The sequence below is a fragment of the Erpetoichthys calabaricus genome, chromosome 2 (assembly GCF_900747795.2).
Source record: "Erpetoichthys calabaricus chromosome 2, fErpCal1.3, whole genome shotgun sequence".
NCBI classification, from domain to species: Eukaryota; Metazoa; Chordata; class Cladistia; order Polypteriformes; family Polypteridae; genus Erpetoichthys; species Erpetoichthys calabaricus.
In genome coordinates this window covers 329,085,124-329,112,924 of record NC_041395.2, presented here as the reverse complement: position 1 = coordinate 329,112,924, position 27,801 = coordinate 329,085,124, and the positions used below count along the sequence as shown (strand labels likewise).

Sequence of the window (27,801 nt, the reverse complement as noted above, 5' to 3'; positions counted from 1 at the left end):
CAGAGGCGTGGCTTCCTCTTGAAAGACTAAATCACAGTAAGCCGTTCCTGCCACATACTTGGCATCGTGTTGACTTACTCCCATATTTATGTGAGAACTTCTCATACCACACAAGCAAAAAGAAAAAGTATCCTTACCTCAAGAAAGACTGTGCCAAGAATGTGCAATAACGGGATTATTTCAGATCCCTTTTGTTGTCACTAACATGCATCAAAAACACGTAAGGCATGTTTTCTTATATCATCACTTTTGCTGCTTCGGTAAGTTTTTAGCCTTTCATTTTCCAGTGGCTCCCCGTGACTCTATTGCTTTCTTTATAAAATGCCAAGAGGCAGTGCCACCTGCCAGGGACTGCTTTCCACCCTTTAAAACTGGAGGGGTCTCCCACAGTTCTTGGCAGTTCATTGTGAATAAACAATGGAGTTGGTGAATGTACTTATGTTTACTGTGATTTGTATGAATTATTTGGATCTCTGTTTTTTTTCGACTTTCTGAATTGTCTTTTTGACCTTGTTTTTTGGAATCTGTATTGGGACTTGTTTGATTGGGATTGCCTTTGTGTTAATGGCAATTTTATTTTGCTTTTGTGCACTATGGAGCTTCATTGTTTTTGGAATTCCATTTATGAAGAATAAATCTTTTATCTTATACAATTCAGTGCTTGCCCTTATTCCTAGCTGGGGTTTGATGGTGGTAATCCCCCTCTAGTGGGTGCTATTGGAAGTGTTCAGAACTGTATGCTTTGGTTCTCTTTAATGCTTAGTTCACAACACTTTAAACTTACATCATAAAATACTGCACTGGTGTTCAACTCTTATCCTTAGGGTCCCAATTGCTGTGGGTTTTTTATTCAAACCAATTTCATAATCATCATTTCATTCTTATTCATAATGGATTTAGTGAGCTGTCCCTTTTATTCTTTGTGCTCCAAGACATTCTGAAATATTTGTATTTTTGCCAAAACTTGAAAGTGTACTAAGAAGCACCTTTTCTGCTTATTACTATGAGGCAATTCAATGCTTCCACCCAATGTATTTATTTATTTGTTTATTTATTAAGAGGCTTTGCCCCCTGCTTGCTTCGCTCGCCAACCCCCGCAGCCTATGCTATGCGCCAGCCATTTCGTGTCTCTGCCACTCGCGTATGTGGATTTCACTTTCGCCAAACAACAAATCTTTTAATTCTTACAGATACGCCTCTTCTTTGGGAAGAAACACTACTTTTCCCTGATGGCAACACAAATTAGACGATCTTCAAGTCTCCGACTTAAAGTTTAAATCTGAACAATATATCCGATCTCTTTTAGCTGTTCCATTATTTCACCCAGTAATAATTTCCATTTGTTTGCGGTAATGCGGTCTTTACTATCATTTTTTGAGACTTTCAAATTTTAGTACTTTCATTATCTCTAACCTGCTCTACATATGTATCGCGCCAACGTTTTTGAATTCTTTACGACATTCTACTTTGTTATCTACTCTTTGTCTTTTATTTCTGGCCCCGGACGTGGTTAAATCTCTTGGCACAAAGTCTCGTGGGACGTGAAAGTGTCTCTCTGAAAAAGTCAAGTCTCGTCCCAGGCTAAAAAGTCTCGTCTCGTCCCAGGATTTTTTTATTATACAGTCGATTCCGCTTAATCGGACCACATCGGGACCCGATCATTTTGGTCCTAATAACCGGCTGGTCCGATTACAGGAACATGCCCTATACATGTGCAACCAAGACGGGACGTGCTAAAAGTATTAAAATGTCATTATGACTTTTATTGTGCTGCACACGCGTATGGTGAACATACAAACAAGAACTATGTACATGTACATGTACGGATGCTTACAACTTTATTTATTGAAAAAGAAATCTACAAATTCTTCGAAACGATCTATACGACACTCAGCATGCGAAGCACAATAAAAAAGGTTACATTACCAAATTCCAGTCAACGTTTGGAAGAACTTGTCTAGTGTGATCTGACACATTCTGTTGACGCACTGCACTTGAACAAAATCACCACAAACATTTAACGCATCAATGGGACTGCCTTCATTTCCCTCCTGCATGAAATAGTGGCGCAAAGTTTCAATGCATTTCCTGGCATCCTGTGTTGTCACTTGCACTAACTCATTAGGGTCATCATCATCACTTTCCTGGTCTTCCAATGCTGTCATGTGTTTCGCTGCAATTCGAGCAACAATTGAAGCAAAAGCTTTTTCGTGTAAACTTTAATCCTTATTGACAGGAAGGAATTCCTTGCACGGACACTCTTGTTTACGCTCGACTTCATGTCGCCGGCTACTGTGTGGTCCGTTTTAGGAAAGAAAGGGCAGGCATATTCACCCCTACTGGTTTGCACTTGGTACAAATTTTCCAACTTCCTGACCTTTGATAAAAGCATAAATTCTCCTGTGGAGCCCAGGGATCCTCCCAATGTCACTGACCCGCTTTACATCCGCTTTCCGCGGGCAACTTGTGGCTTCTTTTTCTTATTCTCTGTCACGTTCTTTGGTCCAATTAAACAGAATTTTGGTCCAAATAAGCGAACAATATTAGGCTTATGTAATATGATCTGTTTCAGTTCTTTGGGATTCGGTCCGAATAAGCGGCTGGTCTGATTAGATAGATAGATAGATAGATAGATAGATAGATAGATAGATAGATAGATAGATAGATAGATAGATAGATCTTTATTGTCATTGTCACTTTTACAAAGGAACAACGAAATTGAAGGTGCAATCGACTCAATGTGAGGAATAAAAGTTAAAAAGACAAAAAGACAAGAAGAGAGAAAATAATAACAAACCGAATAGTAATAAATATACAAATTGCACTTGTTGACTTAAGGTCTATATTGCACATTGGAAGAATAATATGGAGCAGTTTTATTCTGAGTTCAGGGCCATGATTGCTTTCGGATAAAAGCTGTTTTTAAGGCGGTTTGTCCTAGTTTTCATAGCTCTGTATCTCTTGCCCGATGGCAAAAGCTGGAAGAGGCAATGACCGGGATGTGATGAGTCCTGTGAAATGTCTATTGCTTTTTTGCGGCTTCGGGAGGTGTAGATTTGTTCCAGAGTGGGGAGGGTACAACCAATTGTTCTCTCCGCTATCCTGACGACCCTGTGGAGCGCTTTCTTTTCTGAGGAAGTGCAGCTGCCGTACCACACACACAGTCCGTACGTGAGCACACTCTCGATGGAACAATGATAAAAAGCAAGGAGTAGATTTTTTGGGAGGTGGTTCTTTCTGAGAATTCTCAGAAAATACAGTCTCTGCTGTGCCTTCTTTAGAAGCTCCTTGGTGTTGGCGCTCCAGGTCAGGTCATCCTCCAGCTCCATACCCAGAAACCTGAACACCAGGACCCTCTCCACACAGGCCCCGCCAATGATGAGTGGCTGGATGTCAGTTTTGTTTTTCCTAAAGTCAATAACAAGCTCCTTTGTTTTTTTGTTGTTGAGGAGCAGGTTATTGACTGTGCACCACTCTGACAGTCGCTCCACCTCGTCCCTGTATGCTATCTCACCCTCCTTTGCCGAGATGAGTCCGACCACCGTCGTGTCATCCGCAAACTTTATAATCTTGTTGCTATGGTGAGTGGGGACACAGTCATATGTGTAGAGGGTGTAGAGGAGCGGGCTGAGCACACAACCCTGCGGCGTCCCAGTGTTGAGGCTGAGAGCAGTGGATGTGTGGAGACCCAGCCTGACCCTCTGGGAGCGACCCGACAGGAAGTCCAGTATCCAACTGCAGGTGAGTGATGGAAGTCCCAGATCTGCCAGTTTGGACACCAGTCGTTGTGGGAGGATGGTGTTAAACGCCGAGCTGAAGTCTACAAAGAGCAGTCTGGCGTAACTCCCCTGCTGCTCCAGGTGGGTCAGGGCAGCATGAAGGGCTGTGGCCACAGCATCCTCCGTGGATCTCTTTGCTTTGTAAGCAAATTGAAATGGGTCCAGGTCTGCTGGCAGGCAGGCGATGATATGACTCCGCACCAGTTTCTCAAAGCACTTCATGATGACGGATGTGAGTGCCACTGGGCGGAAATCATTCAGACTGTTCGTGTTGGATTTTTTCGGCAGCGGAACAATGATTGAGGACTTGAGGCAGGATGGGACATTGGCCTGGGACAGGGACTGGTTGAAAATCCTGGTGAAGATTCCGGCCAGTTGATCTGCACAGTCTTTCAGCACCCGTCCAGCCACACCGTCGGGTCCTGCAGCCTTCCTCGGGTTCACTTTCCTCATCACCCGCCTCACCTCACACTCTTCCACTGTGAGTATATTGCTGTTGTGAACAGGCTGTTGTGATGGAGTTGCTGTTGGTGTCGCCTCAAAGCGGGCAATGAAAATGTTCAGCTCCTCTGCCAGAGAAGCGTCTCCCTCAGCGGCCAAGGAGTTGCTGGATTTGTAGCCGGTGATGTGCTGGACACCCTGCCACACCTGCCTGGTGTTGTTACTCCTCAGATGATCTTCTATCCTCCTTCTGTATGCTGCCTTGGCCTCTCGGATGCCTCTCTTCAGGTTCGCTCTGGCTACACTGTAAAGAGCCCCATCCCCAGACCTGAAAGCAGTTTTCCTAGCTTTCAGCAGACTCTGGACATCCCTCGTCATCCAGGGCTTCCTGTTAGGATAAATCCTTATGCGTCTGTCCCTGGTGACGTTGTCCGTGCAGAACCTGATGTAATCCAGGACTGCCGTAGTGTGGTACTCCAAGTCTTGGTGATAGAAAACCTCCCAATCGGTTCTCTGGAAGCAGTCCTGCAACTGTTGGGAGGCCTCCTCGGGCCATATGGTAACAGTCCTGGTCATAATGGGAGCTTGTTTCCTGAGGGAAACAGGTGGTCTAATTAACCGGAATCGACAGTAATAGGTTGATCTATAGAATGGTTGATTGATTGGCTGTATTATCTGTCCTGTTAGTGTGTATTAATGTTTTTTATGTTTCTGCAGCATGTATGCATTTGAATTTCCACTTAGGAATAATAAAGTTTTATATATTTTAATCTAACTGCTTGACCTTATAATTTATCTTTTTTTTTCGAGTTGGCTCAGTTAATTTTATCCAAAGGTGGACAACACTGAATGCTATAGGGAAGCATTGACCTCAGTGCTACATTTACTTATCCATATTCTCCTATACTTACTTACATTAAATTTCATCTGACACAAATCTGCCCTAACCTGTATGTTCTCCAAGTCTCTCCTTAACAATTTACAGTAGCTGATCATACATTATCTGAGCATGGGAAAGGTGCTATATAAATAAAATTGTATTATCATTATTTATTATTATTATTATCATCTGCCCTTTCATCTAGTTTGGTATGATATTAGTTGCAGTTTTTCTCAAATGCCTTCCCTTTAATAGTGACAGAAAGGACACCTGAGGTTACTCTGATGTGAAGAACTTGGCCACTTTCTTTCAAATGCTTAGATCGGGGGTCCCCGACTCCGGTCTTGGAGGGCCGCAGTGGCTGCAGGTTTTCATTCTAACCCTTTTCTTAAGTAGTGACCTGTTTTTGCTCCTAATTAACTTCTTTTGAATTTTATTTTATTTGACTTGCTATTGAAGACTTAAATCCCTCAATTGTTTCTTTTTCCTTAATTAGCAGCCAAACAATAATGAGATACAAAATGTGCCAAAACATGACCAGCTCACCTGTGTCCGTCATACAATATATGCGGTCTCAGGAATGGGGATCTGCTCAGGTCCCTAAAACATTTTAGCAGTGCTCTTAGTAAAGAGAAAATCAATAATTTCAGAAATGTCTGCTATTGCAAAATGAGAGCAGCAACAAGCCATGGAATTAAAGAACGAGTTTAATTAACAACAAGAATCACCACTTAAATAAGCAACTGGTTGGAGTGAAATTGGTGGGAGTTTGAAGCCCTGACTGCTGGCTCCCTCACTTCACATTTCTTTTCTGTTTGGGTGCCATTTAAGGAAAGAAATGAAGCAATTCAGAAGAATGATATAGAAATTCAGGGGAACAAATCCTAAAAAAATAAGTCAATTCAAATGAATTCAGAAGAAGTTAATTAGCAGCAAATCAGGTCACTAATTGAGAAAAGGGTTAGAATGAAAACCTGCAGCCACTGGGGCCCTCCAGGACTGGAGTTGGGGACCCCTGGCTTAGATCAATAAATTGAGCTGAATAAAATCCCTTAAGTGGTTTATTAAAATGTATTTCTCTTATGACTATGCAGAGAAGGATGAAGCGGGAGGATAATTTGTGCATATGGAGTGTAATGATTAAAAATTCAGTTCTGCAAAGGCTTCCATATCCACTGAGTTGTCAAGCCATTCTTGGGGTTAATAAGACACACTTATGCCGAGGAGACAGCTGCATCTGTTTAGAGCAAAGACTAAAGAGACACAGATTTTATGGAATAGGAGCAAAGTGTTTTCAAGCTGTAACCGTTGTTTCCAGGGCAAGATCCAACCTGCAAATGTTGCAATCGAGCTCCAGCCTCATTGGGTCACATGTTTTGGCCGTGCACCAAAGTAACATCATACTGGACCAAAATTTTGAAATGCCTTTCAGACAGCCTTGGTGTCACAATCCCTCCTGATCCATTAACAGCTGTGTTTGGTGGACTTCCAGATGGGCTTGAAGTGGGAAAGAACAACCAAACTGTAATGACCTTTACTTCACTATTGGCACGTAGCCTTATCTTGCTCAACTGGAAGAATCCTAACCCACCTCTGTTAAGTCAGTGTGAAACTGATGTTATATACTTTTGAAATTGGAAAAAATGAAATTCTAACTTAGAAGATGTTGTAGGATCTAATCAGTAACATTTTAGAATAAACATTTATATTGGTGAGAAGGACTTCTTTCCCTCTTTACTACTCTCAAACGTTTTACTCTGGCTTTTGGCCTTCCTCTCTCATAGGTGAGGATTGAATTTAATTTAGTTTTGTTAAGTTTGACTTGATTGAATTTGACATTACTTATTTTAATAAATTCAATAAAAGATAAAAAAAAATGTTGTAACCATTGTAAATTGTCCTTCTTAACGGTACTGTTGCATTCTTATTTCCCTACTTTACAGGAAAATATATATGTTTGACCTAAAATCTATCATCATCATGATCATTTTTTAAATGTGGAACGTGACAGCCGGATATTCTGCACTTAATCTCGGGATTCTCTCCACCCTTACTGTGGGACTTCAGAGCAGCTGATATCATAGAAGCACGGCCTACGTACAGCAATCATGCCTAACAGAGTCATTCTGGTAACCTACCTGGTTTTGACCCTGGATGTCACTTTTCTGTTTGTTCAGTTTTCAATTACCCCGGTGAGTATCATGAATAATATCTTATGTACAGCCGTGGCCAAAAGTTTTGAGAATGACACAAGTGTTGGTTTTCACAAAGTTTGCTGCTTCATTGTTTATAGATCATTTCGCAGATGTTTGTATGGTATACTGAAGTAGAATTACAAGCATTTCATAAGTTTCAAAGGCTTTTATTGACAATTACATTGCATTTACATAAAGAGTCAATATTTGCAGGGTTGGCCCGTCTTTCTTTTTCAAAACCTCTTCAATTCACCCTGGCAGGCTGTCAATCAACTTCTGGGCCAAATCCTGACTGATGGCACCCCATTCTTGCAGAATCAATGCTTGGAATTTGTCAGAATTGGTGGGTTTTTGTTTGTCCACCCACCTCTTGATGATTGACCACAAGTTCTCAATGGGATTAAGGTCTGGGGAGTTTCCTGGACATGGACCCGAAATCTCAAGGTTTTGTTCCCCATCATTCTGGATTGATCATTGTTGGTCACCAAACAGTTCTTGAATGGTTGGGAGAAGTTGCTTTTGGAAGATGTTTTGTTACCATTACCAAAGGGAAGAGAATGTTAGCGACAGTACCCCCTTTCGCCCCAGCGGGTTATCACATACCTCAATCGAGCCCATGAGGAGATCCTCTGATGCGCGTTCATGACATGTCACTTGGGAAACAAATTAAGGTTCTCTTTAAAGTGGTGCCTTGGTTAGTGCTGCTGCCTCACAGCCCTAAACTCCTGAGATAAAATGCCAGTCTACTCACTATCTGTATGGAGTTTGCACGATCCCTCTGTACTTTAATTTTCCTGAAATGTCCTTTTTACAGAAGCTCAGTAGAGACAGTTCCTGCCTTACACCCAATACTGCCAGGTTTAGCTTCAGCTCCCTGTGACCCAGATCTAGATTAAGTAATTTCAGGGAATCAGGTGGCATAGTGACACAGTGGCTAGTGCTGCCAGCGATTTTCAGAGTACTGGGTTTAAACTGTGGCCTGGTAACTCTGTGTGTGGAATTTACAAGTTATCCCTATGTTTGAATGTGTTTTCTTTAAGCACTACTCCATCCATCCATCCATTTTCCAACCCGCTGAATCCGAACACAGGGTCACGGGGGTCTGCTGGAGCCAATCCCAGCCAACACAGGGCACAAGGCAGGAAACAATCCTGGGCAGGGTGCCAACCCACCGCAGGACACACACAAACACACCCACACACCAAGCACACACTAGGGCCAATTTAGAATCGCCAGTCCACCTAACCTGCATGTCTTTGGACTGTGGGAGGAAACCGGAGCGCCCGGAGGAAACCCATGCAGACACGGGGAGAACATGCAAACTCCATGCAGGGAGGACCCGAGAAGCGAACCCAGGTCCCCAGAAGCACTACTCCTTTTATTAAAAAAATTTTTCTCTCTTATCCCAAAGACATGCAGGTGAAGTAATATGGCAAAATGCGAGTCAGTATGAGTGTATCACGACAACACCAACAACAACTATTTATGTGTTGTGTAGTCCAAAATCACATAGGAAATGAGTCAATGGGCTTTAACAGGCCCTGTTTTATGACACCACAACATGGCCTGGTGCACCATCTAGAGTTGTTGTTTGCCTTTCTGGATGTGGTGCACTGGCCCCTGCATCTCTAAGCTGCACTGATACTGGATGTCAATCCATCTTCCTAACCCACTTATTCAATACTGGGTGGAGAGCAGCTGCAGCCTATCCCAACAATCATCAGGTTTAAGAAAGGAACAACTCCTGGACAGGATTCCAGGGTGAACACACACACCACTGTGCCAAACTGATAATGAATGTATAAATAGATTTTAACAAACGTATCTAACATTATGAAGTGACACCAGGGTTCACTGTTTCCTAATGCTGCCTCATTGCTCTAGGGACCTTATCTGTGTGGAAATTTGACCATTCCCTACCATATACGTACAAGTGCATTTTTTCCAGGTCCTGCAGGCGTTTCTCCAGATACTGGGGTTAAATTAACATCACTACCCCAAAAGTGCATGTCATAAAAAGTGACTAAAGGAGTTTGGTACCAAGAAGGGCAGTTTAGCTGTAGATATTTCTACATCAATACCTCCTTTGTGGGGGAAAACCATCCGACCCAGGTGAATCAGGAAAATTGCTGATAATCACAGACACACAGAGAGACTTCACTATGTATATATCCTGTACACCCTAAAGATCTGGAGTTTAGGTACCTGCATATTCTGAACTGGACCTGAGTTAGTCAGTGCAGGTGTACACATGATTGTGCCCAGCAGTGGACTTGTGTCCCATTCAGGGTTGGTTGCTGTTTTGGGACAATACTGCTTGGTCCACTTCCTTGTTAGCCTATAGTGGGAAATACTATTTCAAAAAATGGATCAATGATGGGAAAAGCATTTGTGCCTGCAGATGTGTAATCAGTTTCCAAAATAATTAATTTTTTATTTTTTTTTAGTATTTGGCGAAACGTTTGGGCTTTGACACAGTTTGGTATGGATATCTACAAACCTCAGTTGGGATCATTCAGCTTTTGGGTGGACCTCTGTTTGGCAGGTGAGACACATTATATATATACTAGACATTAAGCCCGTTACAATAACGGGTGCTAGAACAGTAGTGCATTCTCTTTGATAATTTTTTTTTACGCTCATTTTCTTCTATAGATCTGTTTGCTCTTCTGAGTCTTTCTCTTTTAGCGTTTTTCTGACGCTCATTTTCTTTTTCAGGTGGCATGTTGTTAGTAGATAGTCACAGTAATATAGGCTTGTATGTCCGTAATATTTTCTGTTACAGTAATACTGGCTTGTATGTGGCTGTAATATGCGTCACTGTATTGTGTGCCTTTAATTTTCTCTCGCAGTAATACTGGCTTGTATTTCCGTAAAATGCGTGTAATTTTCTCTGACAGTAATACTGGCTTTGATATCGTAATATGCATTTAATTTTCTGTCACAACAGTGGGCAATCAGCAGATTCTCCCCAGCAACTGATGTAATGTGTGGCGTGTAGTTGATAATGGTGCTTGTGGCGTCTCTCCAGCAAGTACTGTGCAGTTCCCCAGCCAAGTATTTTAATCCGTGCTGGCTTGCAGCTGATTATTGTATGTGTGGCGTCTCCCCAGCAACGGATTTTATGTGCGCGAAAATAAATCTACTTTTAAAAGTCATCCTATTGTAATATCATGAAAATTCGTATATTTAGGAAAACCCCTTCAACAACTGACACTTTACACTTTACCGGGCCAGGCTTCTTAATCGCAAATCTGACATACTCATAGTGAACACTTGCACTACAACAAACACTAATCCCACCTCTTTGGGGAAGCTGGTCTCCGCGTCTCAGTACCCGTTTGGATTTTTCATGCCTTTTACCTCATTTACAGAAATCCGATTGGATCGACCGCGCGATATTTTATGGGTCCCGCCCTCTATGTCTTGTGTGACGCATCAGGCCAGAAGACACACACACACGGACACTGGACGCACACAGGGGTTTCATTAAAGAGGATTTTTTACTAGGGGGCTTTGCCCTCTGCTTGCTTTCGCGCCAGCCATTTCGCGTCTCTGCTGCTCGCGTATGTGGATTTCACTTTCACCAAACAACAAATCTTTTAATTCTTGTGGATACGTCTCTTCATTGGGAAGAAATGCTACTTTTCCCTGATGGCAACACGAATTAGACAATCTACAAGTCTCCAACTTAAAGTTTAAATCTGAACAATATATTCAATCTGTTTTCGCTGTTCCGTTATTTCACAGAGTAATAATTTCCATTTGTTTGCGCTAATGCGATCTTTACTTTCATTTTTTTGAGACTGTCGAATTTTCGTACTTTCATTATCTCTAACCTGCTCTGCATGTGTATCACGCCAACGTCTTTGAACCTCTTTACAACGTTCTACTTTGTCATCTACTTTTTGTCTTTTATTTCCTGCCCTGGGTGTGCTTATATCTCTTGACAGAAAGTCTCGTCTCGCGGGACATGAAAGTATCTCTCTGAGAAAGTCACGTCTCGTCCCAGGCTAAAAAGTCTTGTCTCGTTCCAAGATTTTTTTTATATAATAGAGAGATATGCTTCACTGCATGGCTTAATTCAGTTACAAAGATAGCATTTTAACAATCAAGAGTCACTTTGGATGCAATAAGTGGTTTAAGTGTTGGGCTGTGTTTTTTTCATGGAAGGTGTGGGGTGCCCTTCTTTCTAAAACATAATGCCCTTTCTGTGCAACTAGGTTCTTTTTATGGATGACTCACCCCTATACCACTTACCAGCTACTGTACACAACCGATGCTCTGACCTGTTCCTAAGGATTACAGCCCGTAGTGTCACAACCCACAACTCACGCCTGTTAGTGTGCCTCTCAGGTCTGATAGCTCAACATCAGTCACCCTAAGGCTGCTACTGTTATTCACTTTTTTAGCCCATGTATGCCTTCTCTGTGGCAGGGTACCACCTGACCCCACGGCAGTAGTACATCTTACTTCTGGGACTACGAACTTGAACCCAGTCATCTGGGATCAAATGATGTTGCACTCACAAACCCTTCTTACCTGACTGCTTCAACAATAAGCAAGAATGCAGAGCAGGTGTTCTCCATTTATCTATTAACATATAAAACTGCTCGAAAAAATTAAAGGCACACTCTGAAAACACAGCAGATCTCAATGGGGAAAAAAAATCCTGCAGGCTGTCTCTACTGCTATAGACTGGGTAATGTGTTAGGAACTAAAGGATGGCACATCGTTTGATGGAAATGAAAATGATCAACCTACAGAGGGCTGAATTCAAAGACACCCCGGAAATCAAAGTGAAAAAAATGATGCGGCACGCAGGCGAGTCCATTTTGCTGAAATTTCATTGCAGCAACTCCAAATCGTACTCAGTAGTTTGTGTGGCCCCCACGTGCTTGTATGCATGCCTAACATTGTCGGGGGCATGCTCCTAATGAGACGACGGATGGTGTCCTGGGGAATCTTTTTCCAGATCTGGACCAGGGCGTCACTGAGCTCCTGAACAGTCTGAAGTGAAACCTGGCAGCATCGGATGGACCGAAACATAATGTCACACCCAGAGGTGTTCTATTGGATTGAGATCAGGTGAGTGAGTGTGGTGGCCAGTCAATAGTATTAACTCCTTCATCCTCCAGGAACTGCCTGCTTACTCTCGCCACATGAGGCCGGGCATTGTTGTGCACCAGGAGGAACCCAGGAGTCACTGCACTAGCATAGGATCTGACAATGGGTCCAAGTATTGTGCCTACGTGACCACACAGTAATACCTGAACTATTCTGAAGCAATGTTTGCACTGTTTTGTGTTTTTTGTATCTCACCCCCTCATACACCTTTATCGTAAGAGCATCCCTTATCTATGATCGAGCGTTCAATCAGAAGAAAACATGAAGCTGGTTTTAAATTAAAAGTCATTGAAGTGGCGAAAGAAATTGGTAATTGCGCTGCTGAAACAAAATTCGATGTGTCTGAGAAACTGGTGCGAGACTGGAGGAGGACAAGAAGATGTAAAAAAAAAAACAGAAATGTAAGTGTCTTATTTTTGAACAGGTGCATAAGTCGGGGTCTTATTTTATGATTGATTTTTTGGGTTTCAAGACCCGACTTATACATGAGTATATACATGAGATAAAACTGTATTTGTCCTTAGGGGAAATGTGGCTCTTTACAGAAGATCTTTAAATAAACATATTGTAACGGCCGACCCCATACTCAGCCGGCAGCTACACCTCCAAGACCTGTGGCCTGGATAATTTACTGAGGTTAAATCTAACTATCAAGCCATACCTCTAACAAATTAAACTTTTCCCCCACAATCGACGGTGTAAATATAAGCACACAAAAGCAGATATGTAAAATCAAAAGATTAATTATATTAAATGAAATAACAAGACAAATGCAAAATAGAAATATATACATATATAAATATAAATATCCCTCCACCACAGCAACAACGAGACACCACCATATATAAATACAACAAACCCTCTCTTGCCCCTGTAACATATAACAAACAACGAACAACAACAATGAATGATATACGGAATGAAAGATCGTGAATTTGAGTCCGGTTATAAAAACTGTCCTGAATACGGATGACTGAACTAGAGATAAGTGAGCTGTTTGATTTTCCCGGCAATTGGAGCAACCTCACTGTGATTCCTCGGCGTGTGGTGGATGACGTTCCGACCCTGGGGTCTCTGCAGATGACGGATGGAAGACAGTCTGGCAAAATGAAAAACAAACTGGTGCGAAGGCGCGATGTGTAAAAACAGCAGGTAAGTTGAATCCGTGGTTGAAAAAATGGTCTCCTTTCTTCTCTCCTTCTCTTCTCCTTCCCTCCTCTTCTCTTCCCTCCTGATTACTTAAATAGTCCTGTGACGGCTGTAATTGATTAATAGTGAACAGGTGTTTTCCAGTTTTGGGGTTTCGGTCTCCATCATTCATCCCCCTTTCCGGGGATGGTATTCACTGACACACACATAAACAGCAAACGGAACAATGGAAACAAGACGCACTCAGTACTGACATTTGACAACACTATAAACTATGTAGCCCCGCTACAATATAAATAGAAAATAAAAAATTTATACGCACACACATGCTAAGGTCTGAACACACACACCAGAATGATTACAAAGGAAGAAAATTACAAAGAAAGAAAACTTCTGATTTGGCTGTCACAGTCCCTATGAGGCACTATACAGGTGTATTGCTGTTTGTTATAAAGGAGCCCCCATAGCATTTCTTGACACACCTCTTCTGAATAATCTGTTGGCTGGAAGTCCTCAGTATTAGTGTGTCACAGAGAGGATATGTAGTATTGTTCATAATGGCTCTCAGCTTCAGTTTCAGTTCTCTCTCTCCATTACTACGACCTCCGGAGTGTGCCCCATTAATTAGCTTGCCCTTTTAACTGGATTGTCAATTTGGTGGGCCTTTCTTGAAGTGATGTTACCAGCCCGGCACACCACAGTGTAGAAGATGTGAAGGATGTCATTGCCCACATTAAAGGAAAGCAGTCTCCTAAGAAGAAAAGAACAAGTTGTGCCCTTTCTTAAATAGGTCCTCCATGTTCAAAGATCAGTCCAACCTGTCATTAACGTGGACCCCCAAGTACATGTATGAGTGTATCACTTCTACATCCACTCCATGCGTATTGACCGAACATAGAGGCTCTTTGGTGGGGTGAAATTCAATAAGCAGTTCCTTGGTTTTGCTGAGTTAAGGTGCAGACAAGTTCTCCACCTGACTTCTCTCCTCTCCTCTGTCTCATCTCCTTTATCAAGACACACCATAAGTGCAGAATCATCTGAGAATTTCTGTAAGTGACTTAACGTGGTGCTTTATTAATAGTCTGAGGTGTACAGAGTAAAGACAAAAACTTGTGGTGCTCCAGTGTTGCTCACATCCTTATCAGAGATACAGTCCTTGAGTCTCACAAACTGCGGTCTACCTGACAGATAGTCCATTATCCAGGACACCACAGACTCATCCACCTGCATATCTCTGAGCAGACCCCTTAACAGGGATGGCTAGATGTATTTAAGGTGCTGTGAAATCAAAAATGTGATATCGGCCTAAGATTTACTGCAAGATACGATGACTAAGCAGTTATGGCAAATATGGTGCTTGGTAAAGGTCAAAAATGGAGGATCCTAATAGCTAAACATCATTTGCCCTAAGCAACAGCTTTTTACAGGTAACTGATGATTGGCTATACAAAAATAAACTATTGTATTGTATTGTATTGATGAGTGATGTGTTTTGTAGCATGCAGGTCATGAGAATTCTCATACTGTCACGTTAAGTGTGATATAATAAGACTAAGAATATAAAAATGTAATTTTGCTGCTTTTGCTTCTTCTGTTTGCAGAATTGCCGATCTCCTCGGTGCCCGCTTTGCCTTGGCACTCTCCAGCCTGTCCATGACTGTGTATTATTTGATCCTTGGATCTTCTACCAATGCTTTACTGCTTTTCCTGTCCAAACTGCCTGCCATATTCATGCATGGCCTGCCTGGTACGTATATTAAAGTCACTTACTGTTATGACTGCACTCAAATGTGAATTAAATTTATTGAAGAAATGGAAAAACAAAATAAGATTTAAAATGCAAAAACTTCAAAAATTAAAAAAACTAAATTAAGAAAAACTAAATTAAAAACATTGAAAAGGCAAAACCTAAATTAAATCAACTAATAACCATTATCTGCGGTGGGCTGGCGCCCTGCCCAGGGTTTGTTTCCTGCCTTGCGCCCTATGTTGGCTGGGATTGGCTCCAGTAGACCCTCGTGACCCTGTAGTTAGGATATAGCGGGTTGGATAATGGATGGATGGATAATAACCGTTATAAAACTCAAAATCCAAATAGCAAAAACCAAAATACCCATTGATTATTTATTTGAATTGGTTTTGTTTTTTGAGTTTGGTGCGTTCAGTTTTATCTTTCCAGCATTGTATGAAAAGTAATTAGATAAACTTTATTAATTCCATGGAGAAATACAGCAGCAGAAACATATAACAAGGATACAGACTCACAGGTCAGATAATACAGCCAATCAATCAATCAGTCAATCAATAAATAAAAAGTGGTAGAAAAGAACCCCAGATGCACTCCTTGGCTCACCAAGGTGGAATGAGCCTGTAGTTAAAAGTGCTCCAAGATAGCGCCTCCTGGACGGGATTTTTCATGATGGCATTCAATTTTCCCATCATCCTTTATTCCACAACCGTGTGTCCAGGGTCTGTCCGGTAATGGAGCAGGCATTCTTTATAAGTGTGTTCAGGCATTGTGATTCTTTTGAGCTCAGGTTGCCACCCCAGGAGACCAAACTGCAGGACACCACACAGGCTACTATGGACTGATAGAACATTTCCAATAGCTTGCTGCACACATCAAAAGACCTGAGAGTCTCCTTAGCAAGTCAGTCTGCTCTGTCCCTTCTTATGCAGAACCACTATGTTGTCAGAGAATTTGCGGTAAACAATTTGTTGTTTATAGGGACCCCCAGGTAGTTGTAGCTATGCACCATTTCCACGTACTTCCCTTGACTATGACTGTTCTCAGATGCTCCTTGGCACGCCAGAAGTCCACCACCATCTCTTTTGTCTTGGTGACTTTGCAACATAAGACAAAGTACTTCGTAACCTTCTTGTACTCTGACTTGCCTCCATTATTAATGCAGCCTATGATGGAGAAATCATGTGACAGTTTCTGTAAATGGGAAGCGCTGGTATTGTGCTGGAAGTGTGTTGTATAGAGGGGTAATCAGAGTCTGCCCACTGCTATTAGGCAATTTAATGCGTCCTCGTTAAATTCATTTTGAAATACAGTGGTGTGAAAAACTATTTGCCCCCTTCCTGATTTCTTATTCTTTTGCATGTTTGTCACACAAAATGTTTCTGATCATCAAACATATTTAACCATTAGTCAAATATAACACAAGTAAACACAAAATGCAGTTTGTAAATGGTGGTTTTTAATTATTTAGGGAGAAAAAAAAATCCAAACCTACATGGCCCTTTGTGAAAAAGTAATTGCCCCCTGAACCTAATAACTGGTTGGGCCACCCTTAGCAGCAATAACTGCAATCAAGCGTTTGCGATAACTTGCAATGAGTCTTTTACAGCGCTCTGGAGGAATTTTGGCCCACTCATCTTTGCAAAATTGTTGTAATTCAGCTTTATTTGAGGGTTTTCTAGCATGAACCGCCTTTTTAAGGTCATGCCATAGCATCTCAATTGGATTCAGGTCAGGACTTTGACTAGGCCACTCCAAAGTCTTCATTTTGTTTTTCTTCAGCCATTCAGAGGTGGATTTGCTGGTGTGTTTTGGGTCATTGTCCTGTTGCAGCACCCAAGATCGCTTCAGCTTGAGTTGACGAACAGATGGCCGGACATTCTCCTTCAGGATTTTTTGGTAGACAGTAGAATTCATGGTTTCCATCTATCACAGCAAGCCTTCCAGGTCCTGAAGCAGCAAAACAACCCCAGACCATCACACTACCACCACCATATTTTACTGTTGGTATGATGTTCTTTTTCTGAAATGCTGTGTTCCTTTTACGCCAGATGTAACGGGACATTTGCCTTCCAAAAAGTTCAACTTTTGTCTCATCAGTCCACAAGGTATTTTCCCAAAAGTCTTGGCAATCATTGAGATGTTTCTTAGCAAAATTGAGACGAGCCCTAATGTTCTTTTTGCTTAACAGTGGTTTGCGTCTTGGACATCTGCCATGCAGGCCATTTTTGCCCAGTCTCTTTCTTATGGTGTAGTCGTGAACACTGACCTTAATTGAGGCAAGTGAGGCCTGCAGTTCTTTAGACGTTGTCCTGGGGGCTTTTGTGACCTCTCGGATGAGTCGTCTCTGCGCTCTTGGGGTAGTTTTGGTCGGCCGGCCACTCCTGGGAAGGTTCACCACTGTTCCATGTTTTTTGCCATTTGTGGATAATGGCTCTCACTGTGGTTCGCTGGAGTCCCAAAGCTTTAGAAATGGCTTTATAACCTTTACCAGACTGATAGATCTCAATTACTGCTGTTCTCATTTGTTCCTGAATTTCTTTGGATCTTGGCATGATGTCTAGCTTTTGAGGTGCTTTTGGTCTACTTCTCTGTGTCAGGCAGCTCCTATTTAAGTGATTTCTTGATTGAAACAGGTGTGGCAGTAATCAGGCCTGGGGGTGGCTACGGAAATTGAACTCAGGTGTGATACACCACAGTTAGGTTATTTTTTAACAAGGGGGCAATTACCTTTTCACACAGGGCCATGTAGGTTTGGATTTTTTTTCTCCCTAAATAATAAAAAACCATCATTTAAAAACTGCATTTGTGTTTACTTGTGTTATATTTGACTAATGGTTAAATGTGTTTGATGATCAGAAACATTTTGTGTGACAAAAATGCAAAAGAATAAGAAATCAGGAAGGGGGCAAATAGTTTTTCACACCACTGTATCTGCACAATACACATTTATTTATTTATTTATTTATTTATCTATCAAGTGATTGATTGATAGATTGGCTGCATTTGTCCTGTGAGTATGTATTATTGTTTTTTTATGTTTCTGCTACTGTATACATTAAATTTCCCCTTGGGATTAATACATTTATCTAACCTAATGAACTTGAATTGGTGTGAGCTGAGTTGTTATCTATCTTACTAAACCACAGTTAATATATGCACAGCGGACGCACCGAGGCGCATGCGCACTGCAGCCTTGGCGCCCGCCCCAGAGTCCACAGTCAAACACACGCATGCACACTGCGGCCTTGGCGCCTGCCCCAGAGTCCAGAGTCAAACACAGTGGCTTCCCAAAACACGGCGGCACCCCAGAGTCAAACGCAGCAGCTTCCCAGAGTCAGTAGGTGGCGCCCAAATAACACAACGTGCTGCACCGTGGCACCCGCCCCAGAGTCAAATGCAGCAGCTTCACAGAGTCAGTAGGTGGCGCCCAAACAACACAACCTGTACAGTCATGGATACAAACAATGAACGAAGGCGCCCACACAAAGAAACCGCTTTAGTTCAAATAGGGTTATTGAATTACATGGAAACTTTACCATGCCTACGACCTGTGAACTACACCTGAGGTGAAGCGTGCACGCCAGGTTGTACAGCCGCCCGGACGCGACCGCCCACACCCCCGCATATACCCTTCATGATATTTCATCACGCAGCGGCTTCCCACCAAGGCACATATTGTGCCGTTGCGCACGCCCCACAGTCAAACGCAGCGGCTTCCCAGAAGTCAGTAGGTGGCGCCCAAACAACACAACCTGTTCACTACACTTGCTCTAATCCACTATGCCAGTAATATAGATCACATAACGGTCACAGACTCAAACCCTGTGGCTTCCCCGACTCAGTGGCTGGCACACGAACACCACAACCTGTAAACTACACTTGCTGTGCTCTACTCTGCCAGCAGTCGATGTCAGAAAAGGCAACAGAATCACGTCTCCACAAAACAAAACCGCTTTAGTACAGATATGCTTATTGAATTAAATGACACTTCCCCAAACGCACCCACCCTCCATGATATGTCATCCATCCAAATATCGGACGGAACAGAAACTGATTGCCATTCTTGGATTTCCGATTCGCTAGCGAATCGCGGGCTTACTAGTAAGTTAAGACTTTATAGTCTCAGGTAGCCCTGTGCAGTCATTTGAGGTCTTTGCTGCTTTGCTGTTATATTTGAACAGGCTACGTATCACACAACCAATTTTTGAAGTTTGTGATTTTTGCATCCAATTTTTGTTTTTAAATATTTTTATCTTCACATTTCCAAAGTAATTACACCCTTGTTTGATCCTTTATCTGTTCCATTTCTATTTGTCTGTTCAGCTTGCTTGTTTCAAAGCATGAATCCTAGAAGGGGTGCCAGTCTATTGTAGGGCCGTCTCATGCACTCACCCACACTTGCACAGTGACATTTTAAGATATTTAAGATAATTCCATTTCTTTTGCTGTGCCCCATTTTCTTATAAACATTTTTTGATCTAGCTAATCTCAACTTTCCTCAATTACTTTATGGGTAGTAGGAGCAAGTCATCTCTGTCATGGGTTAAATGCACAATTCCACATGAATAACAATGATTTTAAAATAATTTCTTTACCACTTATAGGTGCTCAGATGGTAGTGACAGACCAGACTGATCCACAGCAGCGGGCTGATGTCTTGGGCAAGCTTGGCCTGTTCTTTGGAGTGGGGATGATAGCTGGCTCATCACTTGGAGGCATCCTTAGCACCAGATACGGGTAGGTGAATAACAAGCAAGTAGATAAAATGTAAAGAGTCCCATGATATGCTCAAACCCAGATAATCTAATTCAGGGAAAAGCACCTACCTCAATGGGATTTAGCACAAGGAAGGAAGAAAACGGCTCTGGACAGGACACTAGTCCATCAGAGTGCAAACACAAACACACACTTACAATAACACAAGAGCCAGTTTGGAACCATCAATGCAGTCAATATAAGTATATATTTACTAGGGGGCTTCGCCCCATGCTTGCTTCGCTTGCCAACTCCCCGGCCTAGCCTCTTTGCTTTTCTGCTGCTTGTGTATGGGAATGCGGATGTACAATTTAAACAGATTTTTATTTTCATGGAAATTGTTACATATGCATCAACACAACGTATAACTTCCCGTGATTGAATTTTGTTTCTTTCTCGCTATTAAATAAAATGACTTTTTCAAATGTTTGGCTCTGAGATTGGTTAATTGTCTTTGCAAAAGCTATTCTAACAGGAAACTGTTAACGTTTTAATACGAATGGCATATCAAGGTCACCTTTGTTGTCTAATGTTATCCTCAGAAGATGTACTATATTAACTTTCTTGGATACATCCTTCTTTCTGCAGTAATTGGTGCGGTGGAAGACTGGACAGTGTTAACATTTGTAGATATTGTTTGGGATGTTGTAAGTTGATGTTTTCATCTTCCGCACGATCACCACCAACTGTTTCATCATAGTCTATTGATATGCATTTAACCAATTTGCCGTGTAACCGTTCGACATTTTTGGACGCATTTAATCAGTTTGATGTGTAACCGATTGACGTTGTTGCCATTAATTCGTTTGACTTCCTTGTTTCTCGGTGCTAGGGTTGCTCATTTTTTCTGTTGATAACCCTTTGTGATGAAATTCTTCAATAAGGTTTGGACATAATATGTCTTCTTTAATTGGGAACTTAAAGTGAGGAAAACGTTAAAATGTATAAGAGCTGAGAATGCAGGAAGTGTGTCTGACAAAAGCATTCATACGAATGAGAGGTGAGAGGACCGTGGTTTTGTTTGAAAATGTTTGAGAGGAGGGCGTGACTTGAAAAAATCTCAAGGCAAAAGTCTTGTCTCGCAGGACTTGAAAAAATCTCTCTTCCAAAAAGTATTGTCTCCAGATAGTCTTGTTGCGTCAAAGTATTGTTTTATATAATATATATGGATATATTGTGGTATATGGCCGGCAGTTTATCCCGGCCAATACCCCCCACGCCACTAGATGGAGTCCACCCTGGCAACATGGAGGGTGCCCTGAATTCCAGCAGGGCATCATGGACAATGGAGTTTTCCTGCACAGCCCTGCTGGAAACCATGGGGGGCCGCCAGGGGACACTGCAGGGAGGCACAATGGTTTCTATTATAGCCCGGAAGTACTCCCTAGTCACAGAGACGGAAGAAAGGAAGTGCTTCCGGGCTGAAGAAAAAGGAGAGTTTTCCACTTGCCCTGGAAGTGCTATGAAATCACATGGACTGAGGGACAGAAGCACTTCCGGGTCAAGGAATATAAAAGGACTGTGGGAAACCTCAGCAGACTGAGCCGGAGTTGGGAGGGAGTGCGACAGAGCTGCGGGGGTGGAGTGAAGGATTGGTTTATTTTAATTGATTATTGTATTATTGTTATTGATTTATTATTGAGTATAGGTGGAGGTGGAGGTGCTTGGTGCACACTTTTGTAATAATAAATTCATTATTGGACTTTTATCTGGTGTTTTGGGCATACTGTCTGAGGGTTTGGAGGTGTGGCAGCGCCCCCTACTGTCACGAATATATATCTATATATATAAAATCCTATGTGCGTCCAGGTGTCCGTGTGTGGGTGTCTTCTGATGAAGTGCGCATGCGCAGGGCACAGTGAGATATTACTGTCAGAGAAAGTTAGAGGCGTTTCATGGAAATACAAACCAGTATTACTGCGAGAGGAGATTAAAGGTACACAATACAGTGACGCATATTACAGCCACATACAAGCCAGTATTACTGTGAGAGGAGATTAAAGGCATATTACCGACGCGCACACCTGTATTACCGCCAGAGAAAATTAAAGGTATATTACGGACGTACAAGCCAGCGGACGTACAAGACGGTATCCTTCAATAAGGGCGAAAAGACGAGCCTCAAAACGGCGACCTCAATTGGGCGCAGCGAATAAAGGCGCGCTCAATTGAGGTCACCTTTTTGAAGCTCGCCTTTTTGTGCGCGCCCTTATTGAATAGAGCCGTACAAGACAGTATCACTGTCACAGAAAATTAAAGACACACAATACACGGCGGCAGCCCACGAAGAACGGTCAGCTCAGCAAGTAAACATCAACAAAAGAAAGGCTGAAAGAAAGAAAAATACGACCAACAAAAAGAATGAGGTCAAAGTCCCTTGCCATTTAATATAGGCTGTTCCTACTAATGTTTATGCACTACTGTTCTAGCGCCCGTTATTATAACGGGCTAAATGACTAGTATTATATATTATAATAAAAAACTTTCCCCCTCTCAAATACACACCGGAAAGACTAAAAGAATAGAAAACTAAAAAGAAAGAAAAACTTCCTACTTGGCTAAAGATAACGAGCAGTTACAGTCACAGTTAGTGCGTTTACGTGCACTTAAATCACCTGATTATTCACAGAAACCTGATTTCTAAAATGCCATTATAAATCCTTATTCTGATGAGAGAAATCAGGTTATTAGCCTCTGAGAAACCTGACTAAGAAAGGTAGATTGCTCCGCAGATAACCTGATTATGTGGCCATGTAAACCCTTAAACAGGTTACTGTTAAGGATTTTGTAGTCCGCGCATGTCGGTTCGACTCTGTCAGTCTGCACAAGTATTTCCTTTGCATACACATTCAGCAGCCATGGGTAGAAGCATCCACAAGATACATTTCCAAAGGCAGATTGTCAGGAGATTGCATTGTTTGTTCTCTTGGCTGAAATAATCTTCCTCAGTATTTTAGAAATCCATAAGTTTTTGTTGATGAGCTAAACATATAGCGCTAAGCCCAGCAACACAATCTCGAGAGCAGTAGGGTAACACGTTAAAATTAATATGCATTACTTAGTCCAATTACTTTTTAAAGTAACGAGTACCCAATGCATAATTTATTAAAGTAAAAATACTTGCTTTATTATTATTCCAGCAACACTGCATGTAAGGCAAGAAACCCACGTACTGGGGACGCCATTTTTTTGCAAGTCTCAATCACCCAGCTAAGCAGAAAAGGGCGTGTTGTTTACGATCCGGTAATAGAAATCTTTAAGTAGGGCGTCAATTTGACTAAATAAAATTTTAAAACATAAGAAAATTATCACAGACATCAAACTTATTTTCATTGTGGCCGATGATGACATTTAACTTTTTTTTTTTTTTTTTTTGCACCGTTTTATAACATTGAAGTGTTTTTACCAAAGGTGCTCTAAAGAAGATTACTTGCAAATCTAAATACGGATTATTAAAAAAGGTTTCTTCCTTAATTGGGTTTTTCACCCTAACCCGATTATGTGTGTGACTATAAACACAAAATGTAAAGGCGTATTATCATTGGTTTGAAAGAGCCCCCATAGCCTTTCTTTTCACTCCTCTGCTAAATAATGCGTTGTCTGAAAGTCCTCAGTGTTGTTGTGTCAGAGAGAGGATGTGCAGCATTGGTTATAATGGCACTCAGTTTTGTTTTAATTCTCTCTTTCACCACGACTTCCATGGGGTCCAGAGTGCATCCCATAACTGACCCTGCCCTTTTAATTAGCTTGTTGATTTGGTGGGCTTCTCTTGAAGTGATGTTACCAAGCCCAGCACACCACAGAGTTGAAAAACGCACTGGCAATCACAGAGTTGTAGAAGATGTGAAGGATGTTACTACCAAAACAAGAACACCAACTGAGACAATAATCTGGGAGTCATGTCAGTGTTTAGTATAGTGACATTTTAGAGGGCTTGCTAGGGGCCTATCCATTAACTTCCAGTCAGTGAAGGACCATATAATAAGTGTGAACCAATGACAGTGAGATTAGAGTTTTCACAACTCTCCATTTTCATCCAACGCTGAGCCAACATTTTCTGAAATTTACAACTCCGAATAGGATTGGCGATTCTAAATTGGCCTAGTGTGTGCTTGGTGTGTGGGGTGTGTTTGTGTGTGTCCTGCGGTGGGTTGGCACCCTGCCTGGGATTGGTCCCTGCCTTGTGCCCTGTGTTGGCTGGGATTGGCTCCAGCAGACCCCCCGTGACCCTGTGTTCGGATTCAGCGGGTTTGAAACTGGATGGATGGATGGACAACTCCGAATAAGGTGTTCACAAGTCTCTGTTTTCAGCGCTTAGAAATACTGGGCACAAATGACAAATTTATTCATTTCAAATGAAATCTACAACAGAATAAAGTGTGCAAAAATCCAAAGGATCTAAAAACTTTCTGAATTCACTGTACAGAAGAACTGATTTTACCAGCGCACAGCCAGCAGAGGGCATCCTAAACTTTAAAATACAAATTTTCCTGCCTGTTCTGTTAGGGATTTTTCAGTTGTTCATATGAATTGCCTGCATGCTCTTAATGTATAATTATCTTGAAGTGAATTTAGCATTATTGCCATGGAACACAGCGCCTGGGATAGTGTCTTTGTGTTTCAGATGCTGATACAGTATACTGTATTATCTTATAAATACTATATATTCTTAATGTGTTACCTTATATACTGTTAACTTATAAATACTATATATTCTTACTGTGTTACCTGGCTTCACATGGGAAATTTTCTAAGTAAATTTTAGTGCCATTGGTTAGACATATACTGTATGTCAGAAGTATTATTTTAAAAAGTACTTTTCCGTATACGGTATTTGTATTTTTTTTTTATCAGGGCTAATATTTTAGTTCACCGGAGCTGCTTATTGCTGAACATGCCGCATACAGTCCTTGGTGTTGTTGGTATGAAAGAGATTGCAGCAGAACTCTGTATTAAAGCGATATTTGGTAATGTTACAGAGGTGATTTAAAGTTGATTCTTTCAAAGCTAAAATTGCTAAAAAATTTAAACTCTCATTATCATCAAAGCCTAAACTTACTACTGCCTCAGTATACAGTGGATATGAATAAATGTCTACCAACAAGAAATAACAAATTTGCTAATTACTTTTACTCTCTCAAAAGCACCATCCTCTTCTCTCCTTATCAAATTCTTAAATACAGCATCTCCATCAGGTATAGAAAAAAAATCATACTTCATTCTGTTCAATCGTGGTTTGGCTCTAGATAGATAGATAGATAGATAGATAGATAGATAGATAGATAGATAGATAGATAGATAGATAGATAGATAGATAGATAGATAGATAGATAGATAGATAGATAGATAGATAGATAGATACTTTATTAATCCCAGGGGGAAATTCACATACTCCAGCAGCAAAAAATATTAAATTAAAGAGTAATAAAAAATGCAGGTAAAAAACAGACAATAACTTGAATAATGTTCAATGTTTACCCCCTCTGGTGGAATTGAAGAGTCGCATAGTTTGGGGGAGGAACGATCTCCTCAATCTGTCAGTGGAGCAGGAAATATTGGTTAATATGTGGCTTATTTTTTTCCCTCTATGTTTTTTTAACCTCAAAACGTGCTTAACGCTATGCAAACAATAATGACAATATGCAGGTGGACAACAGTGTTGTTTTTATAGAAATACAAGGCTATGTGGTGTAATCCGTTTATCTCAAATTTATTGTCATATATGACACAGCCCTGGGGTGCCAAAGCGATCGACAACACTGCACAATATCTTTCCTTGTTTTTGACTGCACTCGTTTCGCCAAGGAAACACCCCCTCTCTGCTCTTCTAAACGCACTCGATTCACAAGAGGGGAAAACCACCCCTCTCTTCAAATACTATCTGAGGGTCATCAGGGAACTTACAAAGGTAAAACTGAGTTCCAAGGCTACAAAGGTTAAGTAAAGTTGCTCTAAGGTAAACACTGCAATCCAGTGAAACAATGAAATTGATATACCAAAGTGGTTGAGGAAAAAAACGCACAGCAGTTGCTACCTTTGATGACATGCCATGTTTGTGGATGCTCATAGTTTAACTTTGTGAGCGGTGATGAACTCGTAGCAGCTCACTGGCTGATGGGAGTTGTAGTCCCAACTTCAGGATTCGCATAAGGCTGCAGACAAGATGAAGGGGATGAAGTACAATATGTATTAGTGACTGTACCTTTCTTGCTGGATCAGTTGCACAAAATGGACTATGCCTACAGCTGCAGCATGTCATAAGCACTCACTTATGGTGTACTCACACTAGGCACTTTTGTTCCATATCGTGCCCAAGCGAGATTGTCCCTCCTTCCTACTCCCCTGCTGGCCTGCACTCACAGCACACTTAACATTCTGGCTCCAGGCACGCTTTTGTCATGACCATGCAGCTTTGTGTAAAGCCAAAACAAGATCTGAACACAGAGTGACAGCATACATGTCAAAATGATTTTACTTTTTTTGTGCTTGTTTTGGAGTCGTGTAGGGCAGCATAACGCTCTACCCTCAGATATATTAAGTGTGCAGCACAGTGTTTTGTTGTTAATCATGCTGTATGTACGAGAAGATTTTTATGGAGACAAATGATTTTAAGGGAGGAATTTGCAGCTTTTCTTGCTAACTATAATTCACGTTCATGTGTAAAGTGAGAATAAAAACCTGTTTTTAACTCAAATGGTATTGAATGAAATGAGAATTGCACTATCTGACTAGTCGCATCATTGACATCATATCTGTTTTCTGTGCTCAGGCACGTTTAGCAATCACACTGTTCCTAAATGCTACTGAACTATGCTTGGGCCCACCTGTTCCAAGCGGGCCAAGACACGGTATGGTTGGCAGGCATGGAGCGATCACACTAGTCAAACGAACTAGACTTCGGGGGGTTTCACACGGACAAACGTACTCGGGCACAGAACAAATGGCCAGTGTGAGTACACCCTAAATGCATCCTGTTTGAGCTTTGCTGAACTTTTCTCCTTTCACTTTGCTGCTGCAGACAGTCTACATTTGCATAAACTGGCCCACCCCATTTTTCCGTGAGATCGCTGTCTGGGTGCATTACAATTTCGCACTTACTAGAACATTATTGATAACAATTATAAACAAATAAAAAACATGTTGGCTAATTTTGCTTCTTCTACAACAAGCCACCAAATCACAATTAAATCTGACAAGGCATTCTTGGGATTTTGGGGTGTTTTAGTTTTTGAAATTTTTACAGCTAAATATTGATACAGTGGACCCTTGACTTACGAACTCAATTCGTTCGCGAGGGCTGGTTGTAACTCAAGTTGGTTGTAAGTCAAGACTATTTTTCCCATAAGAAATAAAGGAAATACCCAATTATTTTTTAAAAATTAAAACGTGGAATGCTGGGTAAATCGTGACGGTGGATGGGATTCTAACGTCATCTATGGGGAAGCAGAGGGAATAAGGGAACCCGCAAATGGTGCAGCTCTGTGAAACGTCCGGATGAAGTTATGGCGGCGGCGTCTCTGTCTTTCTAAGGAAACAAAGAGAGAGAGGTTAGTACGCTGCCGTTGTCCCCTGGCACGGCTTTCCGTGGTGCAAATTGGGTCCTTAAGCTGCTCCCCAAGCGCTCGTGCGTGACAGGGGATATATTTAGTATTTCTTTAACTTACTTTTTAAGATTTTCATGATCATCATCATCTGCGGTGGGTTGGCACCCTGCCCAGGATTGGT

The 27,801-nt window shown here is 41.6% G+C and overlaps 1 protein-coding gene and 1 long non-coding RNA gene across 3 annotated transcripts in view; both read left to right on the top strand.

Moving 5' to 3' along the window:
• The window catches only part of LOC127526771 (uncharacterized), a 266,618-nt gene that overhangs the window by 21,739 nt on the left and 217,078 nt on the right, over positions 1–27,801 (top strand). The gene's annotated exons all lie outside the window — the stretch shown is intronic.
• Positions 1–27,801, top strand: part of slc22a18 (solute carrier family 22 member 18) — a 266,376-nt gene that overhangs the window by 26,023 nt on the left and 212,552 nt on the right. For both annotated transcript variants that reach the window (XM_028825835.2, XM_028825836.2), the window contains exons 2-5: positions 7,044–7,292; positions 9,743–9,840; positions 15,173–15,318; positions 19,926–20,058. In XM_028825835.2, the coding sequence (XP_028681668.1) occupies positions 7,209–7,292; positions 9,743–9,840; positions 15,173–15,318; positions 19,926–20,058 (461 nt within the window). In that variant the 5' untranslated portion in view covers positions 7,044–7,208. The remainder of the gene's footprint in view (positions 1–7,043; positions 7,293–9,742; positions 9,841–15,172; positions 15,319–19,925; positions 20,059–27,801) is intronic.